Source organism: Aotus nancymaae, unplaced genomic scaffold (genome assembly GCF_030222135.1).
Source record: "Aotus nancymaae isolate 86718 unplaced genomic scaffold, 86718_ANA_hifiasm-v0.15.2.pri h1tg000011l, whole genome shotgun sequence".
NCBI lineage: Eukaryota > Metazoa > Chordata > Mammalia > Primates > Aotidae > Aotus > Aotus nancymaae.
Window position 1 is genome coordinate 72931599 of NW_026988422.1, and position 18123 is coordinate 72949721.

The 18123-nt window shown below is 40.2% G+C and overlaps 2 protein-coding genes across 3 annotated transcripts in view; both read right to left on the bottom strand.

The window, feature by feature from the left end:
• The window catches only part of FOXN3 (forkhead box N3), a 467496-nt gene that overhangs the window by 371155 nt on the left and 78218 nt on the right, over positions 1-18123 (bottom strand). The gene's annotated exons all lie outside the window — the stretch shown is intronic.
• On the bottom strand, positions 13658-14488 carry LOC135274188 (transcription factor BTF3). Its single transcript, XM_064374499.1, has one exon. The coding sequence runs from the start codon at positions 14401-14403 to the stop codon at positions 13915-13917; it is 489 nt and encodes a 162-aa protein (XP_064230569.1). The 5' UTR covers positions 14404-14488; the 3' UTR covers positions 13658-13914.

An 18123-nucleotide genomic window follows, 5' to 3' on the forward strand; every position in this document is an offset into this window, starting at 1 on the left:
AGCGATCTGTCCACCTTGGCCTTCCACAGTGCTGGGCTTACAGGTGTGAGCCACTACATCTGGCCCCAGTAGCTTTTTAAAGCAGACACCCTGTGGAAAAGATACTGTGGCCAATAGTCACTGTTCTTTGCCTCAGTCCTGAACTGCTCACCTTGACCTGTCTGTCCAAAACACTTGGCTTCTCTCCTCCACAATCTCCCCAGAACTGACTCGGATACGTGACCTCCTGTTCGTGCTGTGTCTCTCCAATTGAGCACATTTAGTTGCCTCTTTGGCCACCACCATGGCTTTCTTGAAAAATGACTGCACTTCTAGACTCTGCTCCACCCAAGGGCCAGGTTCTCCTACCTCACACCCATCCCAACCAGACAGATGAGTGCTCACCACTCCCCAGGCAGGACAGGACTCTAATGAGGCAAAAGGTTACAGAAACGGACGTCATACATCCCAAGCCTTCAAGAAATGTCTGATCTGAGCAGGGCTACAATCACAGCCATCCAAGATGGCAGGCATCAAAGGAGTGATACGGGAAGTATACTGGAGCCTAGAGAAGAAACAGATGAAGAGCAGCCAGGGAAAGCACAAAGGGAGACGCCGTTGCATGAGTAGGTTTTAGACAGGTGTGGGGCATTTCAGAGAAACAAACATGATTTCGCATTTATCATGTGCAGCAAGTTTACTTTAGGTAATGCAGAGATAAATATTAATAGGTAAACCAAGAAGCTTACATGAGGTGCTATACATACCATATTAGAGCGTTCTCGAATTGCCATAAATACCTGAGACTGGGTAATTTATAAAGAAAAAAGGTGGGCCGGGCCTGGTGGCTCATACCTGTAATCCCAGCACTTTGGAAGGCTGAGGCAGGCATATCACTTGAGGTCAGGAGTTCAAGACCAGCCTGGCCAACATGGTGAAACCACATCTCTACTAAAACTATAAAAATTAGCTGGGCATGGTGGTGCACGCCTGTAATCCCAGGTACTTGGGAGGCTAAGGCAGGAGAATCACTTGAATCTAGGAGGCAAAAGTTGCAGCGAGCTGAGATCACCACTGTACTCTAGCCTAGGCAACAGAAAGAGACTCTGTCTCCAAAAAAAAAAAAAAAAGGTTTCATTGGCTCACAGTTCTGCAGGCTGTACAGGAAGCATGATGGCTTCTGGGAAGGCCTCAGGAAACTTTCAATCAAGGTGAAGCAGGCTCATTTTACATGGCAGAAGCAGGAGGAAGAGAGAGGGAGGGAAGGTGCTACACACTTGTAAACAATCAGATCTCGCGAGGTCTCACTCACAATGACAAGAGCAGCACCAAGAGGGAAATCCAGCACCATGATCCAATCACCTCCCACCATCCAGCACCACGATCCAATCACCTCCCACCAGGTCCCACCACCAAGACTGGGGATATATTTGACATGTGATTTGGGTGTGGACATAGATCCAAACCATGTCACATACCAGCATCTTTAGTCTTAGATGATTTTGAGGAGGCTAGAAGAGCAACTGCATAGACCTTGACTTTCTTTGAACTGTCTCCTTCTTTCAGCTCCCCTCCCCAAGATCAGAGGGATGAATCTGGGTGTTATCTAAGTGAGCAAAAGATGGCCCATGTGTATTGCCTGTAGTTTGCTTACTTCTTCACTAAAGGCTGAAATCTGTCAGATCAAAACTCTGTTGGTGCCAAACTCAAATTTGTACATGTCCAATTAGTTTTAAAAGAGCCAAAACAAGCAAATCTTTGGCCATTTAGAACCTGCCTGCAGACTCCACAAAACTACAACCAGCATCTTCTGGCCATTGACAAGACAGAACCTTGTGGTTTTACGAGCCTAAGCAGCTACTGCCTTCAGAGCATCTGACCCAGAAGCTCCCTGCCATGCTGCTGAGTGACAGACAGCGCCTTGGCACGTGTAGGCCCCTCTTCCCTGGAGGGTTCCCTTGCCCTCCTTCTGACCTTCCACAGTCTCCTGCCTGAGGGACTTTCCCACACGCAAACCTGTCAAAGCATTGCCCAATAAAGTTTCTATGTGCTTCTGCTACTTTGTGGTCATATCATTTTCTCCAATCAGCCCCAAATCCCTTGAACCTTCCATACCAGGCTGCCAGGTTTATAATCACGTGACCTCGATCTCCTGACAAGGCTGATTGAAGGAGGGGTACACACCTATCCCAAGCCAGGCCAATCAGATTACCTTTCTTGGGAATGTACAATTGGGATTTAGAGAATGGAAAACAAGTTAGATAGCCAAGTATCCTTATACTCTGTTCTCCTTCCTCCCTCCCTCCCCACTTTTGTAAAAAAGAAAACTGTGTTTGAAGAGGGTCTCTATTGCTTGCAATAAAACCATGTTAACAACTTTAAAAAATTTAAATAAAAGGGCTCAACATAAGGAGAGATGAATTTCAACCACTGGTTATCAGAAGAGATTTCATGCAAGAAAAGAATTCTGGAACTGGAATTGGGCCTTAAAGAATAAATTCTTCCATGCACTCATCTACAGAGCTATGGATGAGCACGGTGCGCCTGCTCTAAGGGAAACCGAGCCAGCCTGAAGGACACCGTCAAGCTGGAGGGGTGGGGAGAAACAGAGGTCAGATGGGTGTGCTGAGCCCCAGCTGCAGGTGCCTGTGGTAGCTCAGGCTGCAAGCTGGGGAATCCCAGTATATCTGAAGGAAACTGTGTTTTCATTTCCCTGCCATCCAGAGGTGTTTGAGAGACATGCCTGCTAAGAGAAAATTCTTGGAGGGGGGCTGAAGCAACAGGCCTCTGTTCATGTCACCTCCTTCACCTTCAGGGAGGCTGGAAAACCATGAAAAAAGGGTTGTAGACAGGGCGTGGTGGCTCATGCCTGTAATCCCAGCACTTTGGGAGGCTGAGGCTGGTGGATCATGTGGTCAGGAGTTCAAGATCAGCCTGACCAACATGGTGAAACCCCATTTCTACTAAAAATAAAAAAAATTAGCTGGGTGTGGTGGTGGGCACCTGTAAGCCCAGCTACTCGGGAGCATGAGGCAGGAGAATTACTTGAACCCAGGAGGTGGAGGTTACAGTGAGCCGAGATTGTGCCATTGCACTCCAGCCTGGGTGACAGACCGAGACTCCATCTCAAAAAAAAAAAAAATGGGGGGTTATTAAAAAGAGTGTGAGGGCCACTGGCTTCCAGAACTACTGATGTACCATTATGTACAAGTGAGAAGACCCCTGTCATGGTTCACGGAGAGCCACTGGAGCTGTGTGGGTGCAGTGGAAATGGTGGTGGTATTTTAGGAAGTCTGGGACAAAGGTATTGATGACGATTTGCAGGAGGAGAGCCTGGAGCCAGAAGGTCAGATGTGAATGGACAGAAACCAGTCCTAAGATGACGATGCCACCAATAGGAATAGGGAGACGAGTCCCACTGTCCCTCAAGGAAAAACCAGAGTCAGGACTATCACTGACTGGGATGGAGGGGGACAGTAACGCCTTCAGGCTGTAGGACGTAAGCTTAGGGAGAGTCAAGAATCTTGGGCCAGGGATTCTATAAAAGGAAAGGAGGGAAGGGTTTGTTTGTGGTGATAGCAGTGTACTTTCTCTTGCAGATAACAGCTACCTACCTTAGACTAAAAAACACTGCCTGAAGGCACTGTGGAATACAAAAGTAGCAAAAACTGTAGAGGAGTCTACCTTTGAAAGAAAGGAAAAGCACTGCGTGAAATGTCTGGGTTTTTCTTTTTTTTTTTTTCTTTTTTTGAGACAGGGTCTTGCTCTCTCACCCAGGCTGGAGTACAGTGGCACAAGCGCGGATCACTACAGCCTCCACCTCCTGGGCTCAAGCGATCCTCCCACCTTAGCCTCCTGAGTAACTGGGACTATAGACATGTACCTCAACATTCAGTGACATTTTGTACTTTTTATAAAGATGGATTTCGCCATGTTGTCCAAACTGAGTTTCTCTTTCTTTTCTTTTTCCTTTTTCTTTTTTAGACAAGGTCTCGCTCCGTCACCCACGCTGGAGTGCAGTGGCGCGATCATAGCTCACACTGCAACCTTGACCTCCCAGGCTCAATGGGTTTTCAGAAAAAGACTTTTCACTAGTCAGTGCCACATGGGACATTTAAAGTTTGGATAGAAACCCAAGGTCTTACTGGTTTGGAAAACCAAAGGACAGAGTTTGGGACAACCACAAAAGTGAAAGATGAAATCCCAGAAAACGGAGTCTGAGAGTGGAAAGTCCCAAGTTTTGTGTAAAAACTGCTGACATCTGGCTATACATATGCAGGGAAGATTGTGCAGACAAGCTAAGGCTCAAGAAACTAAAAAGATATTTACCTGCTGCTCACTGCAAGAAAGACAGGAGTTGCAATTAGAGTTTACTAAAGATAACCACTTGAAACAAATCAACATTTTTCAAGAATAACAGAATCCAGTCTTTACAATGTATCATTCACAACAACCAAGTTACTATCTAATGTAACTAGACATATAAAGACATAAGAAAATAGAGCCTGTACTCAAGAGAAAAGCCAACAGCAATCAGAAAGACTGAGCCCAAGGTGACCCAGAGGTTGTAATGATTTTAAACACCCATTAAAACAATGCACATGATATTTTACCACCAAAAAATCATGCACATGACATAAAATATGTTCATAATAAACCAGAACTAACTAGAATATCTAGAACTGAATTATGAAAGTCTGAAATTTAAAAATTTCCTGGTTGGGCACAGTGGCTCACACCTGTAATCCCAGCATTTTGGGAGGCTGAGGTGGGCAGATCACCTCAGGTTGGGAGTTCGAGACCAGCCTGACCAACGTGGAGAAACCCCGTCTCTACTGAAAACATAAAATTCGCCTGGTGTGGTTGCACATGCCTGTAATCCCAGCTACTTGGGAGGTGGAGGCAGGAGAATCACTCGAACCCAGGAGGCAGAGGTTGCAGTGAGCCAAGATTGTGCTACTGCACTCCAGCCTGGGTAACAAGAGCGAAACTCCATCTCAAAAAAAAAATTTTCCTGAATGGGTTAAAGAAAATGGTGAATCTTCATAGATGATAGGTAGGTAGGTAGGTAGGTAGGTAGATAGATAGTAGAATAAAAAGGACAGAAGAGAATCAATGAATTTGAAGGTTCTAAACAAAGGTTTACCTAATCTGTAAAACAGAGAGTAATAAAGACTGGAAAAAATCAGAACGTTAGATTCCTGTGAGACTATTTATCTATCCACATATAGGAATTAAAGTCTGAGGAGAAGAGAGGAAAGGAAGACAGAGAGGGAAAGAATGAGACACCAAGTTAATTTGAAGAAATAATGGCCACAAACTTTCCAAATTTAAAGAAATGTATTTTCATGTTTAAGAAACTCAGTGAAACACCAAGCAAAATACATGCAAAGAAAACCATACCTTATATTATCATCGTCAAATTTCCAAAAAAAAAAACTTCAAGATTGAAACAAAAAAAAAAAATTGGTGAATTTGCCAAGGGTTAGAAAACACATTATGTACAGATCACTTGAGCCCAGGAGTTTGGGGCCAGCCTGGGCAACATAGCAGGACCCATCTCTAAAAACATATTAGCTGGGCATGGTGATGTGCACCTATAATCCCAGCTACTCCGGAGGCTGGGGGTAGAGGTAGGGTATCCATTGAGCCTGGCAGCCTACTTCAGTGAGCCATGATCACACCACTGCACTCCAGCCTGGATGACAGAGTGAGACCCTATCTGAAAAAAAAAAAAAAGAGAGAGAGAGAGAAAAGAAAAGAAAACTAAAGACAAAGATAATGGCAGACTTACCATCATCAGAGACAATGCAAATCAGAAGTCAGTAGAGTTATATCTTTATTGCTCTGAAATTTAAAAAAAACTTACGATGCTGAAAGAAAAACTGCCAAATTAGAATTTTATACTCAGTGAAAATAGCTTTGAAAAGCAAAATGAAATAAAGGCTTTCAGACATACAAAATCTGAAAGAATTCATCACCAGCAGACCTTAATAAATGTTAAAAGAAGTCCTTCAGGCAGAGAGACGGTGATACCAGACGGAACTCTGCATGCACACAAGAGAATGAAAAGCACCAGAAATAACAATACAAGTTAATATAAAATAACTTTCCTTTCTTATTATTTTAAAGACCTTTAAAACAAAATTGGCTATTTAAAGCAAAAATAGTAACATGAATGGTGGGGCTTATAAGCAGTATAGAAGTAAAACATACGGCAGCAGCAAGAGCATAAATGCCAGGCGAAATCGCAATGTCTTCTTTTAAGAGTCTTATACTATAAATTAATATAACATAATTCAAAGGTAGACAGTGCTAAGTTGAAGATGCATACAAGTATAAGGCAACCATTAAAATAATACACAAAGATACAGCTATTAAAGTAGACAAAGGGGATAAAGTCAAAAAAGAATAATCCAAAAGGAGGCAGAAAAGATAGATTGAGCCAATATAAATCAAACAATAATTTAGTCAGTTTAAACCCAATCAAAACAATAATCACATTATATGTAAATGGTCTAAATACCCCAGTTAAAAGACAAAGATTGTCAGATAAGATTTAAAAAAAAAAAACAAAACCCACAAGACCGAACTATATGTACTTATAAGATAACCACTTAAATAAAAAGCTACAACTAGGTTAAAAGCAACAAAAATAGAAGAAGAAATATCACACTAATATCTACCAAAAGAAAGCTCGAGCTGGGTGTGGTGGCTTATGCCTGTAATGCCAGCACTTTGGGAGGCTGAGGCAGGCGGATCACAAGGTCAGGAGTTTAAGACCAGCCTGACCAACATGGTGAAACCCCATCTCTACTAAAAAATACAAAAATTAGCAGGGTGTGTTGGTAAGTGCCTGTAATCCCAGCTACTCAGGAGGCTGAGGCAGGAGAATTGCTTGAACCCAGGAGGCAGAGGTTGAGTGAGCCAAGATGGTGCCACTGTACTCCAGCCTGGGTGACAAATCGAGACTCCACCTAAAAAAAAGAAAGCTTGAATAGCCCTATTAATATCAAGGTAGATTTTAAATCAAATAATATTCAAAGAGTAAAAGGAATAATTCTATAATGATAGAGGGATCAGTTAATCAAAAGAACATAACAACCCTAAATGTCTAGAACCTAATAACAGAATGTCAAAATATCTGAAGAAAGGTAACAGAATAGCAAGGAAAAACAGACAAATCAACAATTATAGACTGAGATTTCAGCAACCTTCTCTAGGTATCTGATAGAACAAGTAGACAATCAGTAAGGATATAGAAGACTTGAACAATACTATCAATCAAATTGAGCTAATATCAAAAACACGACGCTGAACAACAGAAGACTACATATTCAAGTGCACATAGAACATTTAGCAAGACAGATCCCATTCTGGCCATAAAACATGTATCAATAAATGTAAAAAGGTTAAAGCCATACAAAGTATGTTCTGTGATCACAACAGAATCAAATTAGAAATCAACAGAATGATATTTGGAAAATTCTTAAATATTTGAAGACTAAATAACACATCTCTAAATAATCCATGGATCAAAGAAGAAACCAGAAGAAAAATCAGAAAGTATTTTTAACTGGATGAAAATGAAAACACAGCATATTAAAATGTGTGGAACGCTGCTAAAGCAGACAAAGAGGAAAATTTAAATATCTATTTTCAAAAAGGTCTTAAATAATTTGAATTTCTTCTACCTTAAGAAACTAGAAAAAGAACTGCAAATGAAATCCAAAGCAGGCAAAAGAAAGGAAATAATAGAATGGAAATAAACTAAATATAAAACAAACAAAAACAGGGAAAACATCAATAAAAACAAAAGCTGGTTCCTTGGGAAGATCAATAAAACCCTCATCAGTTTTACTAAAAAAAAAAAAGGAGATAATACAATAAATGACAAATATCAGGAATGAGAAAGGTGATGTCACCACAGTCTACAGATAATAAAAGTACAGGAGGACATTATCAACAATTTTATGCCTATAAATTTAATATATAAATTATGTTGATAAATTCCCTAAAAGATACAAACTAACAAAAATCAATTTTTAAAAACCCAAATAGGCTTACATCTATTAAAGAAATTGAATTTGTAGATTAAAAACCTTCACATAAAAAAGACTCCAGGCCAAGACTGTTTTTTTAAATTGAATACTTACTAATCTTCCAGATACCACCTTTTGTCAGAACTTGGAGTTATGAATATCCCTCACCCTATTGACGATTTCTGACTGAGCTCCTCTCTACCCCAAATACAAGGGACCCTCACAGTTAGGCAGGAATATCATTACCCCTGTTCAGCCTGATAAAGTTACAGAAGATGCATCTTCGTTCCTCTACAACCCTTAGAACTAAGAGTTCTCTTATAAAAGCAGGGCGGGTGGAAGGGGGATATGTCAGAGGTGTTCAAACCAAAGCAAGTCCATCTTGAATACAGGGTGGGTAAAATAAGGCTGAGACCTCCTGGGCTGCATTCCTAGGAGGTTAAGGCATTCTTATTCACAGGATGAGACAGGAGGTCAGCCCAAGATACAGGTCATAAAGACCTTGCTAATAAAAGTTTGCGGTGGCCTGGCGCAGTGGCTCACACCTGTAATCCTAGCACTTTGGGAGGCCATGCATCACGAGGTCAGGAGATCGAGACCATCCTGGCCAACATGGTGAAACCCCAGCTCTGCTAAAAACACAAAAATTAGCCGGATGTGGTGGAGCATACCTGTAATCCCAGCTACTTGGGAAGCTGAGGAGAATGCATTGAACCAGGGAGTCAGAGGTGGCAGTGAGCTGAGATCACACCACTGTACTCCAGCCTGGGAGACAGAGCAAGAGACTCCGTCTCAAAAAAAAAAAAAAAAGTTTGCAGTAAAGATGCTGGCCAAAACCCACCAAAACCAAGATGGCCACCAAAGTGACCTCTGGTCATCCTCACTGCTTATTATACACTAATTATAATGCATCTAAGAAACACTCCCACCAGCTCCATGACAGTTTACAAATGCCATGGCAATGTCAGGAAGTTAACCTATATGGTCTAAAAAGGGGAGGAATCCTCAGTTCCAGGAATTGTCCACTCCCTTCCCAGAAAACTCATGAATAATTCACCCCTTATTTAGCATACAATGAAGAAATATCTGTAAGTATCCCTAGTCCAGCAGCCCAAGCTGCTGCTCCGCCTGTGGAGTAGCCATTCTTTATTCCCTTACTTGCTTTCTAATAAAATTGCTTTCACTTAAAAAAAAAAAAAAAAGACTCCAGGCCCAGATAGTTTCAGTAGGGAATTCCACCAAACATTTAAGGAAAAGTAATACTAATTCTATACAAATGCTCCCAGAAAACGGAAGAGGACAGAGTGCTTTCAGCTTATTCTATGAGTCCAGGATCATGGCAATACCAAAACCAAAGATACACAAGAAAAGAAAACTAGAGGCCAATATCTCTCATGAATATACATAAAAAAAATTCTTAACAAGAAAAGCTTAGCAAATCAAATCCAATCATAAAGGTAAAAGATCATACATGGCCAAGTGGGGTTTATTCCAGGAGTGCAGGGTTGATTTAACATTCGAAAGATCAATCAATATAACGGACCATAGTTAGAACTAAAAAAAAAAAAGGCAAATGATCATCTCAATAGACAGGAAAAATATTTGACAAAAATCCAACATCTACTCTTGATAAAGCCTATCATCAAACTAGGAATAGAAAAAACCTTTTCAACTTCATAAAGAGCATCTGTGACAAAAAGCACCACAGCTACTACTATATCAGGACTGAATGATTCCCCCTCTAACATTAAAAACAAGGCAAGATTTTCTGCTCCAATCACTTCTATTTAACATTGTATTGGAGGTTCTAGCCATTCAATCAAGCAAGAAAAAATAAATAAAAGGTAATCAGGTTGGAAAGAAAGAAGGAAAATTGTATTCAAAGATTATGTCATTATCTTTGTAGAAAAATCCCAAAGAATCTACAGAAAAGATCCTAGAACTAAGTGAGTTCAGCAAGATTGCAAGATACAACATCAATATACAAAAAGCAGCTGTATTTCTATATCTTGGCAAACAACAATCAGAAATAAAAAAATATATAATTTACAATAATATAAATAATTAAAATACTAAAGGATGAATCTGGCAAAAGATATACGAGACCTGTATGCTAAAAAGTACAAAACATTACTGAGAGGAATTAAGGACCAAAATAAATGGAGTAACATACCATGTTCATGGAAGACTCAATATTGTTTAGATGTTAATTTCCCTCAAATTAATCTAAAGATTCAAAATATTCCCAACAAAAATCCTAACAGGCTTTTTTCTAGCAGTTGCCAAGCTAATTGACAATTCATATGTAAGTACAAAGGACCCAGAATGGCAAAAACAACTTTCAACAAGAAAAAATTAGAAGACTTACACTACATGACTCTAAGACTTGTAACACTACAACGATCAAGACAATGTGCTATTGGCATCCAGACAGACAAATGGATTAATGGAACAAAATAAGAGTCCAGAAATAAACTCACATATATTTGGTCAACCAGTTTTAAACAAATAAAATAAAATAAAATAAAAAAATAATAATTTAGTAGAGAAAGGGGATTTTTTATACTTTTTTATTTTTGAGGACAGGAAAGGAGAAAGGGAAGGGGAGGGGAGGAGGAGGAAAGAGAGGAGAGGAGAAGTGGGCTGAGGGAGAAAAGGGGGAGAAAGGGATTTTTTCAAAAAATGCTTCTGTGACAATTTGAAATTCATATGCAAAGAAAAAAAGAACTTCAATACGTATCTCGTACCGTATACAAAAATAAATTCAAAATGGACAACAGAATTAAACATAAAACTATAAAACTGTTAAAGGAAAACATAAGAGAAAATCATTGTGATCTTGCATTAGGCAAATACCTCTTAGATATAATACCAAAAGCACAAACCATAATTGAAAAAGTTGGATAAATTTGACTTCAAAATTAAGAATGTCTGCTCTTTGAAAGATACTGTTAAGAGAATGAAAGTAACAGACTGTAAAAAAATATTTGCATATCACACATTTGATGAAGAACTTATATCTATAATACCATAAAAACTCTTGAAACGCAATGACTAAATAACCAACCCAACAATATAATGGGCAAAAGACCTGAACAGGCGCTTTACTAAAGAAGACAGCTTAGTGGCAAATAAAACATAAAAAGTTGCTCAACCACAATAGCCATTAAGGAAATGCCGATTAAATCTACAATGAGATATTACCATTACATTCCTATTACAATGGCTATTTTTTTTTTTAATAGGGAGTCTTGCTCTATTACCCAGGCTGGAGTGCAGTGGTGTGATCTCGGCTCTCTGCAACCTCTGCCTCCTACGTTCAAGTATTCTCCTGCCTCAGCCTCCCAAGTAGCTGTGATTACAAGCGTGTGCCATCACACCCAGCTAATTTTTGTATTTTTAGTAGAGACGGGGTTTCACTATTTTGGCCAGTCTCAAACTCCTGACCTCAGGTGATCCACCTGCCTCAGCCTCCCCAAGTGCTGGGATTACAGACAATGGTTAAAATTTAAAAAGCCTGGATCATACCAGGTTTTAGCAAAGATGTGAAGCAACTGAAACTCTCATACACTGCTGGTAGAAATATAAAATAGTAAAATAGCACAAATACATTTTAGCAGTTTCTTAAAAAGTTGAACATATATCTACTATATGACCTAGTCATTCCGATCTTAGGTATATATCTGATAGACATGAAAGCATATGTTCTCCATACAGAGACTTGTACACAAAGGTTCACAGCACCTTTGTGATAGCCCTAAACTGGAAACAACTCAAATGTCCTTCAAAAGGAGAATGGAAAAACAAATTGTGATATATCCATATAATGGAATACTACTTAGCAATAAAGAGGATGGAAGTGTTAATCCATACTCAACATGGATGAATCTTAAGTATGCTGAATGAAAGATCCTGGACACACACACATGCACCCCTCAAAAAGTACACGCTATATGATTCTATCATATAAAATTTTAGACAGTGCAAAGTAATCTACAGTGACAGAGACAGAATAGGGGTTGCTTGCATACTTGTTGGAGGGCGGGGAGGAATGAAAGTAGAAATGACAAATGCAAATGAAGCAGTTTTCTTCATTATCTTGATTGTGAGGATGAAGCCACAGATGTACACAAACATCAAAACTACACACTTGGAAAATGTGTAGTATATTATATATCAATAAAGGTTTTTGTTTGTTTTTTGAGATGGAGTCTTGCTCTGTCGCCCAGGCTGGAATGAAGTGGCTCTTGGCTCACTGTAACCTCCACCTCCTGGGTTCAAGCGATTCTCCTGGGTAGCTGGGACTACAGGCACGTCCAACATGCCCTGCTAATTTTTTGTATTATTAATACAGACGGGGTTTCATCACATTAGCCAGGATGGTCTCGATCCCCTGACTCTCGATCCACCCGCCTCGGCCTACCAAAGTGCTGGGATTACAGGCATGAGCCACCACGCCTGGTCCAATAAAGGTATTTTTAAAAAGACTACCTGATATGTTAAGATGTGCTTCTTAAAGTTTTCCACCAAAGTATCCCTACAGAATAAAACTCCAGCGGTCTAGAGCTATAATCTGTAAGCCACCAATCATAAAACCCAAATTTCTTTAAGTCTCATCCTAGCTCCTAAAAATCATACATATGAGGTTCCTTCCGAGTCAAAAAACAATTCGTGCTTGTGTGTGTGTGTGTGTGTGTGCAATGTTTAAAATTAATTACTAGTTAAAATGTATAACATTTTACCCAACAAATGTTTAAACAGATGCCACAGAGGATGTACCCTATTTGCTCTGTGGCATTCCTGACCCCTAGCACACAAGAGAAGCATAAAAACATTTTAGGCAGCACGATTTTACTGTTATAAAAACATTTTAAGCAGTACAGTTGCAAAGTCTAGATGCTTTTACTGTCTTCCTATAGTGTTTCTCTCTCCCTGCTCCTCTTTTTAACTTGTAATTTCTGGAAAACTGGAACAGAAAATATATTTGCCAGTATTAAACATTCTTTTCCTCTTTTAAGGAAGCAGTGCCTAAGAATTTCAAATGTTTATCATCTAAATGATTTGAAACAAGCAAACAAAAAATTAGACTTCTATCCAGGAAGGGGGCATTTTTGGTTCTGATTAACTGGATATTCTAGATATTGCAGAAATCTTGTCGTTTTCTTTCCATTGGATTATACAATGCTTCAGGATCATAATTACGGCCTTTAACTGGGCATGATGGCACATACCTGTAGTCTTGAGACTTGAGAGGCTGAGGTGGGAGGATCCCAAGCCCAGGAGTGTGTGAGGTTGCAGCGAACTATGAGTATGCCACTGCACTCCAGCCTGGGCAACTGTATTAGTCAGTTCTCATATAAATTACCCCGTCTCTTTATAAATTACCCCGTCTCAGGTATGTCTCAATAAAGACATAAATTACCCCGTCTCAGGTATGTCTCAATAAAGACATACCTGAGACGGGGTAATTTATAAAGAAAAAGAGGTTTTTTTTTTTTTTTACTACACTGTGATTTTAAATCTTTAATCAAATTCCAAAGGTTATCAGCCATATTACATGCCATGATTAGCTTTCTATAAGCAATTTTGTTTACTGTGTACAGATTGGTGTCAATGAAATAAAAAATAAAACTGAATACTAGGCAAAGAACTTTATTAACCTGGTTTCAAACTTGATTCCCAGGCTTCTTCGGCTTAATTAGCTGCAAAGAATGAATTGCATATAAGCAAAAAACTGAAAAGAGCTGCAGTGTCCAAGGGGCTTGGGCTTAAAAATATTAGAGATCTAGATTTTATCAGATCCATAAACAAAAATTTCTTAAAAAGCAGTCATAATATAAAATAGCAGCTCCCAGTAACTTCTTCAAGTTTTATCTTCAGAAGTTGACTCAATTCAGTTTGCCTCATTCTTGGAAGCCTCATCAAAATTCTCCACAAGATCTGGAACTTCATCATCATCCTCCTCTCCAGTAGCAAGTGGTGCTTTTCCATCCACAGATTGTTTGGGCAGAGCTTCAGCCAGTCTCCTTAAACTAGTCAGACTGTCTGCCCCAAGCTGGTTTAAGATGCTGGGTAGCATTTCTGTCAGCTGCTTTGTCTCAGCATGGCCTGTAATGGTGAAAGTGTTCGCTGCCAGAGATGCCTGAACTTTAGGGTTGTTAAAGTGGATCACTGTTCCTTGGTTTGTAAACATATTCACCTCTTCAATACCAGAGATATTGTTTACCCCTAACTTCTTTAAGGAGAACTGAAGTTTTTTATCATCTGCTGTAGCTGTTCTATGAACCACCTTCTTCTTTCTGCGAGCAGTTCCTTTCCCACCAATGCGCACTTGTGCCTGCAGTTTGGCGAGTTTTTCCTGGTTCATGATTGTTTCTTTCATCTTGTCGGAGCGGATAAGGGGTCGCGCGGGGGACTAGGGCTGGTGCTCAGGGGGGCTCGGGTGGACCAGCTGAGATTAGGCGCACACACGCCAGAAAAAGAGGTTTAATGGACTCACAGTTCCTTTAAACCTAGGGAGGCCTCACAACCACGGTAGAAGGCAAAGGAGAAGCAAAGGCACGTCTTACATGGTGGCAGGCAAGAGAGCATGTGTAGGGGAACTCCCCTTAATAAAACCATCAGATCTCCTGAGACTCACTCACCATCACCAGAACAGCACTCCCATGATTCAATTACTATATATATATATATATATATATATATATGTATATACTTTTTTTTTTTGAGATGGATTCTCACTCTATTGCCCAGGCTGGAGTGCAGTAGTGTGATCTTGGCTCACTGCAACCTCTGCCTGCCCAGTTCAAGCAATTCTCCTGCCTCAGCCTTCCAAGTAGCTGAGATTAGAGGCACTCACCACCATGGCCTAATTTTTGTATTTTTAGTAGAGATGGGGTTTCACTATGTTGGCCAGGCTGGTCTTAAACTCCTTCAAGTGATTCATCCGCCTCAGCATCCCAAAGTGCTAGGATTACAGGCATCAGTCACCATGCCCAGCCTCTATTTTATATACATATACATACACACGTATATATGTATTTCATATATATACATATATATACACACACATATATATATGTGTGTGTGTGTGTATGACCTTCAGGTTTCTTTATGCAGTCCTGTGGCTACAGAGAAAGGCAGAGAAGAATGTGCACTGTAGGAGCCCTGTAAATAAATCTCTCAGGTCTACAGGCTCATCCCTTTGCTACTTTGATAAACAATTTATAATTTCATGATGCTTTATAGAAAAGTGGTTTAAAATAAATACATATTTCATTGTCTCCAGAATTCAGGAACTAATTAAAAATTTCTTTTTGAACAGTACAGAAGTTAACTCATCTAAGCAAATTCAAATAAGGTCAGACTGACATCAGCTTGCCAGAGAGAATGTCGTCTGAAAGAATAAGTACATAGGAGTTCTAATTTCTTTAGGACTTTCTCTTTCTCTCTTGCCTCAGCACTTGTGGAATCCCAGTGCTATCACTGGAGCATTCATGATGTTGCAAGGAGCTAAAAGCAAGGTGTCTCAGACTTCAATGTGCAAACAAATCACGTGGGGGATCTTGTTAAAATGCAGGTTTGGATTTGGCAGGTTTGGAATGGAGCCTGCATTTCTGCATTTCTGACAAATTTCCAGGTGATGCATCACTGAAGTACAACATCTATGTTGCTGGTTCTGGACAACACTTAGCAAAGACTAAACTCTAGTGGTTTTTTTGTTTGTTTGTTTGTTTTGAGATGGAATTTCACTATGTCGTCCAGGCTGGAGTGCAGTGGCACAATCTCGGTTCACTGAAACCTTCCCCTCCTAGGTTCAAGCGATTCTCCTGCCTCAGCTTCCTGAGTAGCTAAGACTATAGGCATGAGCATCGCGCCTGGCCTTAAACTCCAGTGGTTCTTAAATTACGGTACTTGGAGTAGGAGCACCAATATCACTTGGGAACTTGGGGGAAATGTCAGTGTTGTGGCCCTACCCTGGACCTCCTGAATCAGAAACTCCAGTGGTAGGGCGTAGATGTCTGTTAATAGCCTTCCAGGTGATTCTGATGCACACTGATATTCCAGAAGCACTAGTTTGAGAATGAGGAATAACTGTCTGCAGCTGCTGAAAAACAGCTCAATTTCAAAAGTTCTGCAATGCTAAGAGAAAGCCATGGAAACTTTAGGAAGAAGCGTAGTTATGGAAGAATATTTTAAACCAGACTGTTTTAAGTCTTCCAAGAGACATCATCGGTTCTAATTTTTTTAAAGAAAGAAAATACCACCTTAAATACACAAACATAAAAGCTTTCTTGTTGACAAGGTACAATATATATACCACCAGCATAATCACAAGCTCCATTTTCTCATGTTTATAATAAACATGTCACAACCATATTTTTTAAAACCCTCTTCTCTCCAAACTCTGTTTAAATTTGAACACATAAAACTACATCTATTCTTAAACTTTACAAACCTTAAATAATGTGTGAGAACATTACAAAATGATCAGAAAAACACCACACAGCCACTGATTTACTGTGACAAAACAAAATCTATCAGTTGGGCAAACAATATAATTAAAGGATCCTATTTAGAATGATGTTGGCAAGTTGATTTCACCCCAAGTTTAACCAGCATTTCCACTGATCACCAAATGAGAACAAGGTCAACCAGATGATTATTTTGAATAATTGTGCCACTTAACATAGTTTTTTTTTAACCCCACTTTTGTAGGCACCATTTAAAAGAGAATCTGTATAGCTATATATGTAGGTAACAAAGGTATAGCTGTACATATAGGTAACAAAGACTTGAGAGATACATTAAACTGAATCACAAATAGAAAAAGGTAGGAGGTTGACATGCCAGAATTCAATAAAAATGGGAAGAAATTGACAGGGAATAACTAAACTGTTACACTCAGGTTCCCCCAAAGGTCATGTGGAGAATGAAAAGTATATAAAAATTAGTATCGACAAAAAGGGCAGTTGAGAATGTAAATAGGCACTGATTACGCCAAGTTGTTTGGGGTCATAAACTCAAAGCTAAAACATTATTGTGCTTTGGCTTCACTCACGTCATGCATGGAGGAAAGCCACACACAAGGCCCCTCGGCCCACGCCGTCTTTCCCCTTCGCTCTCCCCAGCTGACCTAAGAAAAACCTGAATGCCAGCTGATGACACTCATTAACTGCCCTGCCTCTCAAAGTGCAATCCAGGGGCCAGCATCATCATCACCTGGGGGTACATTTGTCAGAAATGCAGATTCTGGCCAGTTGTGGTGGCTCACGCCTGTAATCCTAGCACTTTGGGAGGCCAAGGCGGGAGGATCATCTGAGGTCTGGAATTCCAGACCAGCCTGGCCAACATGGTGAAACCTCCGTCTCTACAAAAAATACAAAAATTAGCTGGGCATAGTGGTGCATGCCTATAATCCCAGCCACCCAGGAGGCTGAGGCATGAGAATCGCTGGAATCTGGGAGGCGGAGGCTGCAGTGAGCTGAGATCGCACCACTGCACACTAGTCTGGGTGACAGAGCGAGACTCCATCTCAAAAAAAAAAAAAATACAGATTCTCACTCTACCTGTTGAATCAGAATCTGTATTTTAACATCTCTAGGAGACTTGTGGGCATATTCAGTTTGCGAAGCACTGCTCAAGCCTGTCTTCAGTCTCTTGGATCCACCTAGATCGCCTCCACCCCTCGGACTTCCTGACTTTATTCCCAGGCCTTTGACCCGCAAGCCTCCTCAACGGATCTGCGCGCCACTTCAGCGATGGTGGTGCTGAACCACCCCAAGCTAACACATCAGCTTGGGAAGAAGCTCCTTGTAAGGAATTAAATGTCCTCGATCAAACTGTATCTCATCTTGGAGAGGAAGCTAGAAAGGATGGTACTACTCTGTTTTACAGATTGACAAAAACCAGTCTCTTAACAGTTAAGTGAATTATTTAAGGTCAAAGCTTATTATTAGCAAAGTACTGACTAAAAGCCATGTTTCCTCTTCCTTATGTTACAGCATACTGCCTGGTCTTCCCTGGAAATCCTGAAGAGAGACAAGAAATCTCCCACTGAAGTTGGGATGTGGGATTCTGGTGGTCTGATCTATAATCAAGA